The sequence below is a fragment of the Lipotes vexillifer genome, unplaced genomic scaffold (assembly GCF_000442215.2).
Source record: "Lipotes vexillifer unplaced genomic scaffold, Lipotes_vexillifer_v1.1 scaffold541, whole genome shotgun sequence".
NCBI classification, from domain to species: Eukaryota; Metazoa; Chordata; class Mammalia; order Artiodactyla; family Lipotidae; genus Lipotes; species Lipotes vexillifer.
This window is the reverse complement of record NW_006771814.1, coordinates 129482-140007: the sequence shown is the minus strand read 5'-3', so window position 1 is coordinate 140007 and position 10526 is coordinate 129482. Positions and strand designations below refer to the sequence as shown.

General features: G+C 45.0%; 1 protein-coding gene across 1 annotated transcript in view; it reads right to left on the bottom strand.

The window, feature by feature from the left end:
• Positions 1-10526, bottom strand: part of ODAD4 (outer dynein arm docking complex subunit 4) — a 27666-nt gene that overhangs the window by 8275 nt on the left and 8865 nt on the right. The window contains exons 8-9 of the mRNA XM_007447157.1: positions 7342-7428; positions 381-577 (exon numbers count right to left, since the gene is read on the bottom strand). Coding sequence (XP_007447219.1) covers positions 381-577; positions 7342-7428 — 284 coding nt within the window. The remainder of the gene's footprint in view (positions 1-380; positions 578-7341; positions 7429-10526) is intronic.

The following is a 10526-nucleotide window of genomic DNA, read 5'->3' as shown; positions in this document are numbered from 1 at the left end:
TGAACCACTCGGAGTCTCCGTTTCCCCAAATATAAGAGGACGATAATGCCTCCATCACTGGCTTGCACAGTGATTAGGTACAAGAAGGCACATGTAAAGGCTACCGAGGCAAGAGGAGTGGAGCTGTTTTGATGACAACATGACACTGTGCTGGTCTGCAGATGAGTTCCTCAAGGGCAGGGCAGCTCTCAGGGGCCCCCAAGCCCTAACTGAGCTTAGCTTAAAGTAGGCACTACATACGCTGGTCAAAATGCAGGGGTTTATCCCCACTCTCAGAATCGGAACTCGCAGCGCAGGGATACACTGGGACGGTAAGTTCAGGCCACAGGATTCCCGGCCCTGACATGGGAAAGGTAGGGTGGTCCTCATGGGGCCCATACCTTGTGCCTGTGCCACCAGAACACTGGCGTTCAGCTGCCACTCGACGTCCCCTTCTTCCTCGGCGCACTGCTGGGACTTCTCACCATAATTCTGGGCCTGCCAGGCCTGGTTCAGCTCCAAGTAGCAGCGGCCAATCTCGTGGAACAGCCAGGTCTTCTCCAGGGTGCTTTTGGCCAGAGGGATCTTCTCCTCCCACCTGGGGACACAAGAACCAGGGGCAGCTCCTTCCGCTCAGGCCCTGCACTCGGCCATAGGAGGCCGGGCTTCCTACTGGTGGCAGAAGAAAAACTGTTCTCCAACTACCACCAGTCCTTTTAAAAACAGGGGTGGAGCTAACAAGCATTAAAATATTTTTAAACTACCAAAGTTATTTTGGTACATCTATGGGACTGGCTTTGATGATACAAGAGTTGAAAATAATGTTTGTAAAACAGGATTTGAAATAACATAATAACATTTAAGAATATTATTAAGCACATGTAAGAGAAAATCAACACAGAAAAAAGATTGGAATGAAAAAACAAAATATCAATGAAAGTAAGAGCAGGATTAGAATTAGTACTTGTCTTTGGGTGGTGGGACTGAAGACTTTTTCTTTTACTTTTCTATATTTTCCAAATTAATATTTTAACATTAAGCACATTTACTATAAAACGTTTTATTGTAAAAAGATACAGGGATCGGTTCAAGAGGGTGGAGTAGAAGGACGTGCTCTCACGTGCAGGACTCTGACAGGACTGGGGGAAACAGAGACTCCACTCCTGGAGGGCACACACAAAGTAGTGTGCACATCGGGACCCAGGGGAAGGAGCAGTGACCCCAGGGGAGACTGAACCAGACCTACCTGCTAGTGTTGGAGGGTCTCCTGCAGAGGCAGGGGGTAGCTCTGTCTCACCTTGAAGACAAGGGCACTGGCAGCAGAAGTTCTGGGAAGCACTCCTTGGCATGAGCCCTCCCAGAGTCCGCCATTAGCCCCACCAAAGAGCCGGGTAGACTCCAGTGCTGGGTCGCCTCAGACCAAAAAACCAACAGGGAGGGGACCCAGCCCCACGCATCAGCAGACAAGTGGATTAAAGTTTTACTGAGCTCTGCCCACCAGAGCAATAGCCAGACCTACCCACCACCAGTCCCTCCCATCAGGAAACTTGCACAAGCCTCTTAGATAGCCTCATCCACCAGAGGGCAGACAACAGAAGCAAGAAGAACTACAATCCTGCAACCTGTGGAACAAAAAACACATTCACAGAAAGACGGACAAGATGAAAAGGAAGAGGGCTATGTACCAGATGAAGGAACAAGATAAAACCCCCCAAAAACAACTAAAGTGGAGATAGGTAACCTTCCAGAAAAAGAATTCAGAATAATGACAGTGAAGATGATCCAGGACCTCGGAAAAGAATGGAGGCAAAGATGGAGAAGATGCAAGAAATGTTTAACAAAGACGTAGAAAAATTAAAGAACAAACAGAGATGAGCAGCACAATAACTGAAATGAAAACTACACTAGAAATAATCAATAGCAGAATAACTGAGGCAGAAGAATGGATAAGTGACCTGGAAGACAGAATGGTGGAATTCACTGCTGCGGAACAGAATAAAGAAAAAAGAATGAAAAGACATGAAGACAGCCTAAGAGACCTCTGGGACAACATTAAACGCAACAACATTTGTATGATAGGGGTCCCAGAAGGAGAAGAGAGAGAGAAAGGGCCTAAGAAAATATTTGAAGAGATTATAGTCAAAAACTTCCCTAACATAGGAAAGGAAATAGCCACCCAAGTCCAGGAAGCACAGAGAGTCCCATACAGGATAAACCCAAGGAGAAACACGCTTAGACACACAGTAATCAAACTGGCAAAAATTAAAGACAAAGAAAAATTATTGAAAGCAGCAAGGGAAAAATGACAAATAACATACAAGGGAACTCCCATGAGGTTAACAGCTGATTTCTCAGCAGAAACTCTACAAGCCAGAAGGGAGTGGCAAGATATACTGAAAGTGATGAAAGGGAAGAACCTACAACCAAGATTACTCTACCCAGCAAGGATCTCATTCAGATTCCATGGAGAAATCAAAAGCTTTACAGACAAGCAAAAGCTAAGAGAATTCAGCACCACTGAACCGGCTCTACAACAAATGCTAAAGGAACTTCTCTAAGTGGGAAACACAAGAGAAGAAAAGGATGTACAAAAAAATCCCATAACAATTAGGAAAATGGTAATAGGAACATACATATCGATAATTACCTTAGATGAGAATGGATTAAATGCTCCAACCAAAAGACACAGGCTTGCTGAATGGATACAAAAACAAGACCCATATATATGCTGTCTACAAGAGACCCACTTCAGACCTAGGGACACATACAGACTGAAAGTGAGGGGATGGAAAAAGATATTCCATGCAAATGGAAATCAAAAGAAAGCTGGAGTAGCAATACTCATATCAGATAAAATAGACTTTAAAGAATGTTACAAGAGGCAAGGAAGGACACTATTTAATGATCAAGGGATCAATCCAAGAAGAAGATATAACAATTATAAACACATATGCGCCCAACATAGGAGCACCTCAGTACATAAGGCAACTGCTAACAGCTGTAAAAGAGGAAATGGACAGTAACACAATAATAGTGGGGGACTTTAACACCTCACTTACACCAATGGACAGATCATCCAAACAAAATTAACAGGGAAACACAAGCTTTAAATGACACAATAGAGCAGATAGATTTAATTGACACTTATAGGACATGCCATCCAAAAACAGCAGATTACACTTTCTTCTCAAGTGCGCACAGAACATTCTCCAGGATAGACCACATCTTGGGTCGCAAATCAAGCCTCAGTAAATTTAAGAAAATTGAAATCATATCAAGCATCTTTTCTGACCACAACGCTATGAGATTAGAAATCAATTACAGGGAAAAAAACGTAAAAACCACAAACACATGGAGGCTAAACAATACGTTACTAAATAACCAAGAAATCACTGAAGAAATTAAAGAGGAAATCAAAAAATACCTAGAGACAAATGACAACGAAAACATGATGATCCAAAACCTATGGGATGTGGCAAAAGCAGTTCTAAGAGTGAAGTTTATAGCTATACAAGCCTACCTCAAGAAACAAGAAAAGTCTCAAATAAACAATCTAACCTTACACCTAAAGGAACTAGAGAAAGAAGAACAAACAAAACCGAAAGTTAGGAGAAGGAAAGAAATCATAAAGATCAGAGCAGAAATAAATGAAATAGAAACAAAGAAAACAATAGCAAAGATCAATAAAACTAAAAGCTGGTTCTTTGAGAAGATAAACAAAATTGATAAACCATTAGCTAGACTCATCAAGAAAAAGAGGGAGAAGGGCTTCCCTGGTGGCGCAGTGGTTGGGAGTCCGCCTGCCGATGCAGGGGACACGGGTTCATGCTCCGGTCCGGGGGGATCCCACATGCCGCAGGGCAGCTGCGCCCGTGAGCCATGGCCGCTGGGCCTGCGCGTCCGGAGCCTGTGCTCCACGGTGGGAGAGGCTGCAGCGGTGAGAGGCCCGTGTACCGCAAAAATAATAAATAAATAAGGGAGAGGACTCAAATCAATAAAATTAGAAATGAAAAAGGATAAGTTACAACAGACACCACAGAAATACAAAGCATCCTAAAAGACTACTACAAGCAACTCTATGCCAATAAAATGGACAACCTGGAAGAAATTCTTAGAAAGGTATAACCTTCCAAGACTGAACCAGGAAGAAATAGAAAATATGAACAGACCAATCACAAGTAATGAAATTGAAACTGTGATTAAAAATCTTCCAACAAACAGAAGTCCAGGACCAGATGGCTTCACAGGTGAATTCTATCAAACATTTAGAGAAGAGCTAAACCCACCCTTCTCAAACTCTTCCAAAAAATTGCTGAGAAAGGAACACTCCCAAACTCATTCTATGAGGCCACCATCATCCTGATACCAAAACCAGAGATACCACAAAAAAAGAAAATTACAGACCCATATCATTGATGAATATAGATGCAAAAATCCTCAACAAAATACTAGCAAACAGAATCCAACAACACATTAAAGGGATCATACACCATGATTTATCCCAGGGATGCAAGGATTCTTCAATATACGCAAATCAATCAATGTGATACACCATATTAACAAATTGAAGAATAAAAACCATATGATCATCTCAATAGATGCAGAAAAAGCTTTTGACAAAATGCAATACCCATTTATGATTAAAAAGTCTCCAGAGAGTGGGCATGGAGGGAACCTACCTCAACATAATAAAGGCCATATACAACAAACCCACAGCAAACATCATTCTCAACGGTGAAAAACAGAAAGCATTTCCTCTAAGATCAGGAACAAGACAAGGATGTCCACTCTTGCCACTATTATTCAACATAGTTTTGGAAGTCCTAGCCACAGCAATCAGAGAAGAAAAAGAAATAAAAGGAATACAAATTGGAAAAGAAGAAGTAAAACTGTCACTGTTTGCAGATGACATGATACCATACATAGAGAATCCTAAAGATGTCACCAGAAAACTGCTAGAGCTAATCAATGAGTTTGGTAAAGTAGCAGGATACAAAATTAATGCACAGAAATCTCTTGCATTCCTATACACTAATGATAAAAAATCTAAAAGAGAAATAAGGAAACACTCCCATTTACCATTACAACAAAAGGAATAAAATATCTAGGAATAAACCTACCTAGGGAGACAAAAGACCTGTCGGCAGAAAACTATAAGACACTGATCAAAGAAATTAAAGATGATACCAACAGATGGAGAGATATACCATGTTCTTGGATTGGAAGAATCAATATTGTGAAAATGACTCTACTACCCAAAGCAATGTACAGATTCCATGCAATCCCTACCAAATTACCAATGGCATTTTTCACAGAACTAGAACAAAAAAATCTTAAAATTTGTATGGAGACACAAAAGACCCCGAATAGCCAAAGCAGTCTTGAGGGAAAAAAACAGAGCTGGAGGAATCAGACTTCCTGACTTCAGACTATACTACAAAGCTACAGTAATCAAGACAATATGGTACTGGCACAAAAACAGAAATATAGATCAATGGAACAAGATAGAAAGCCCAGAGATAAACCCACACACCTATGGTCAACTAATCTATGACAAAGGAGGCAAGGATATACAATGGAGAAAAGACAGTCTCTTCAATAAGTGGTGCTTGGAAAATTGGACAGCTACATGTAAAAGAATGAAATTAGAACACTCCCTAACACCATACACAAAAATAAACTCAAAATGGATTAGAGACCTAAATGTAAGACTGGACACTATAAAACTCTTAGAGGAAAACATAGGAAGAGTTAGAATGGGCATCATCAGAAAATCTACAAACAACAAATGCTGGAGAGGGTGTGGAGAAAAGGGAACCCTCTTGCACTGTTGGTGGGAATGTAAATTGATACAGCCACTATGGAGAACAGTATGGAGGTTCCTTAAAAAACTAAAAATAGAACTACCATATGACCCAGCAATCCCACTACTGGGCATATACCCAGAGAAAACCATAATTCAAAAAGACACATGCAGGGCTTCCCTGGTGGCGCAGCGGTTGAGAGTCTGCCTGCCGATGCAGGGGACACGGGTTCATACCCCGGTCCGGGAAGATCCCACATGCCGCAGAGCTGCTGGGCCCGTGAGCCATGGCCGCTGAGCCTGCGCGTCTGGAGCCTGTGCTCCGCAACGGGAGGGGCCACAACAGTGAGAGGCCCACATACCGAAAAAAACAAAAACAAAAAAAAACAAAACAAAAAGACACATGCACCCCAACATTGATTGCTGCACTATTTACAATAGCCAGGTCATGGAAGCAACCTAAATGCCCACTGACAGACGAATGGATAAAGAAGATGTGGTACATATATACAATGGAATATTACTCAGCCATAAAAAGAAATGAAATTGGGTCATCTGTAGAGACGTGGGTGGATCTAGAGACTGTCATACAGAGAGAAGTCAGAAAGAGAAAAACAAATATCGTATATTAACGCATATATGTGGAACCTAGAAAAATGGTACAGGTAAACCGGTTTGCAGGGCAGAAATAGAGACACAGATGCAGAGAACAAACGTATGGACACCAAGGGGGGAAAGCGGCGGGGGTGGGGGGGTGATGAATTGGGAGATTGGGATTGACATGTATTAAATTTTTATTTAAAAAGAAATATATGTATTTTAATGTAAAAAAAGATACAAGTGGGTAGGTAAACACTCACAGGCCTCTGTCTTTTGGCACCTAGACACCAGGGGTCATTCGGGAAACCATATGACGTGGAACAGAAGGCTCTGGTGATCAAGTCTATTCCAGTCAAGCAACGAAGGCCTGAAGGACAACTTCTCTCTGTGCGGTCAAGCCCGCTCCCGAGTCTCCCTGGGGCTGAGTCACCCCACTGGAGCAGGTCACCAGCCCCAGGGCTGGACATCAAAAGTCCAGCAGTTAAGCCCTCTGGAGAGCTCCGACTCCATTCCCAGTGACCCCACGTGACTGCACAGAGTGACAGAATAACCTCTGAAGGGCTCCCAGAAGTCAATGGCCCACCTGGTCCTGAACTTGCCCAAAGTAAGGGTCACCTGGAGTACTTGTTAAAGTCAGATTCCTGAGCTCTAACCCAGACTTGTAGAATGAGAATTTCCAGGGGAGAGGCCCAGTAATTCATACGCCTAACATGTGTCCTCGGTGACTCTTATCACTGGGAAATTTGGAGAAAATGCTGATTCTATTCTATGAATTAATTTAACTGATGAGCCACAGAGTTTACAAAGTGGCTTGCCCCTGGTCGCTTAGCACAGCCAGGAGCCAAACTCGGGTCTTCTGATGCCTCTTTGCCTGACATCCTGCCCCAGTCTGGGAGTCCAGTGGGAGGGTGGGATGTCCTGGCCCCAGAGTAGGGAGGGGACAGTCCCGGGTCACTCACGTGTCAATGGCTTGCTGGAATTTCCCAACTCTGGCAAAAACCCTGCCAATGTTGTCCAGGGCCCTGGACTTGGCATCAGGAAGATCACTGTGGGGAAGAAGCAAGACAAGGCCATTCTAGGCACTACGGAAACTGAAAAGAAGGCAAAGACGGGCCAGTTGGAGGGACGATGCCCAGCCTGGCAAGGCTGCGGTACCCAGGCCCTCTTGAGCCCTGTGGCCAGGAACGGACATTATCGGGACTTTTCCGGAGGGCAAACAGGCAACAGCTTGCAAAGGTATCCCTTTGGTCCAGCAACTCCCCTTCTAGGAATTCACCTCCAGAATATAACGGAACAAGGACACTCAATAGAGTGTTGTTTGTAGTAATAAACAGTGGAAACAATCTGAATGCAATCAGTGCAATTTTTTGTGTACGAAAAAAGTCCCTGATATATAAAGTTAAAAAGTCAGATTATGGGAGCACATACAACGTCCGTTGCCCCATTAAGTGTTAAAAGTGAATGTGCGGGCCTGAAGCAGATGCTGCGCTCAAAGCTCTGACGATGGAGGAAGGGGCCACGAGCCCAGGAGGGCAATAACTGTAGCTCTAGAAGCTGGAAAAGGCAAGGAAAGAGATTCTCCCCAGAGCCTCTGGAAGGAGTGTGGCCCTACCAACACCTTGATTATGGCCAGTGAAACTGCCTTCAGACAGCTAACCCCCGGAACTATGAGAGAATAAATGCGTTGTTTTAGACCACCAAAAAATAAGTAAATAAATTAAAAAGTGGGCATTTTAAAAAGACATAGAGAATGTAAATCTAACTATTAACAGTGATTACCCAAGGGAAATGAGAGTATGAAGGCAACTTTTAATCTATCCACATAATCTCCATTTTTTTTTTCAGTATTCACGTGTCATCAGAAAAGCGATGAACATCTATCCATAAATAGCGGGGAGAGGGATGCAGGGGGAGTTTGGGGTTAACAGATGGAACTATTATATACAGAATGGATAAACAACAAGGTCCTACTGTATAGCACAGGGAACTATATTCAGTGTCCTGTGATAAATCAAGTGGAAAAGAATATGAAAAAGAATATATATATTTATAACTGAATCACTTTGCTGCACAGCAGAAATTAACACAACATTGTAAATCAGCTATGCTTCAGTAAAAAAATTTACACCTTTAAAAAAAGATATTTCCATAAAGAAAAGGCAATCGCTCCCCCCGACACTGGTCCTTTACTATTACCATATTACCATAGGAACATTCTGATCTGTTAAAAAATACCTCCTTCCCAACAAATAAACCAAGAAAGCCCTCCCCCAACCGCAGCCCCCTCCCCCAGCATCCCTCCCTGACTCCCTCCCTTCTCAGGCAAGCTCTCCTTCCCTTCGCCCCTCAGCCCCTGGCCCACAGTGGCAGACTTCCTCATCTTCCAGGAAACTCTGCTCTGATTTACTCTCCCCACCGTGGCCGCTCTGCCTCTTAAATGCAAACCTGACCAAGCCATCCCTCTACCCAAGCAGACATACCCACATCTGTCTGCAGTCTCAGCGAAGCTCTGTGTGTGCTGGCAAAAGGGAACAGCCTCAGTGTCTGTCCGCGGGGATGCAGTTACCTATGTGCATACTGTGGGTGCTGAAATACCTTTCTATGAAGCTATTCGAAGAATGAGACATTCCTTTCCAAGGCACATTCTTTTTGAAAAAACCACAGTAGTGAGTCACTTCTGTTTTAAAAATCCTATGTATGTGTACATGTACGTAAATATGTAGGTAAATACATTGAAAAGGGGCCAGGGAGACACATCTCAACGCGGCCCCAGGGGAGCGAGGGGAGTCTGGTGTTGAGGGCTGTGGGGAGACTTAGCACAAGGCCGCGGACTGGTGTGAAAACAAAGCCCTCATCGGCCCTCACTACTTCCGGCTAGGTCCTCCCTCCTCACTCCCCACAGGTCCTGGCCCCCCTGCCCTGTACCCGAGCCGCCGTTCCCCCAGCCCTCCACCCCTGCCCTGTCCCTCTGCCTAGGGAGCCACCCCTCTTGTCCTATCTTTTCCTTCCCTCCTCCCTGAGGCCCCCTCAGCTCCTCTCTCTTCGGCTTCTGGGCCACGTTTGCTGCTCTGACGTCAGCCTCCCTTTCCAGAGTGGGCGCTCTCTTCCGGTGTGAATAGACAAGTTGAAATATGTTACTCTGTTCATAACAATAATGTGTCCTGTTATCTTTGACAGTAGTGGGACTGAGAAAGCCTGCCATCAAGTCATCCACAGAGTAATCAGAGAAAGGAATTGAGGGCTGGGGTCACTGGAGAAGCTGCTCAGACAAGTCGGGATTTGAGCTGCGCCTGGAAGGATGGTGGGCTTTGGAGGTGGGGGCAGGGCTGATTCCACTGAGGACACCCGTGGGGCACACAGGTGAGACTCATGGGCGAGACTGGAGGCCCGGGGACTTCCCTGGTGGTCCAGCGGGTAAGACTCCAGCGCTCCCAATGCAGGGGACCTGGGTTCGATCCCTGGTCGGGGAACTAGATCCCGTATGCGTGCCGCAACTAAAAAGATCTCACATGCCGCAACTAAGACCCGGCGCAGCCGAGGGAAAAAAAAAAAAAAAAAAAAAAGAGAGAGAGACTGGAGGCCCGTTTGTGGATGTTGCAAAGGAACTAAGCTTGTTTAAGGAACACCTGTTTGCTTAATCAGCCACTTAGCGCACATGCATCACATGCCCATCACGTGGCAGATGCTGGGAAGAGAAAGGGAGTAGAAAAGTCCAAGGTCTACAGGGCAGGCGAGAAACGTATGGGGTGTGGAGACGGAGCACGGAGGAGGGCTGCTAAGTCACTCTGGGGCACATGGTGGGCTTCCCCCAAGAAAAAAACACTTCTTTACAATTTGAAGGATGGGGAGGAGGGAGCTGATGAAGAAAGGGCTGGCAAAAGAGAAGGCTGAACAGAAGCAGAGCCGAGAGGTGCTGGCCTGGGCTCAGGATGCCCAAGGGCCTGGAGAGAGCCTGGTCAACTGAGGTCAGGGTAAGTCAGGTCAGGAAGGACGGTCTGAGCTGAGCAGACCCGGGCGCTGGAACTGTCTCCCGACCACTGGCTTTGTTTTGCACAGAAGGGCCAGCTGGGAGGCAGGAAACCCGGGTCGGAGGAAACAGGTAAGAAGGGACAAAGGTCTGGACTGAGCTGTGGGAGGGAAAGAG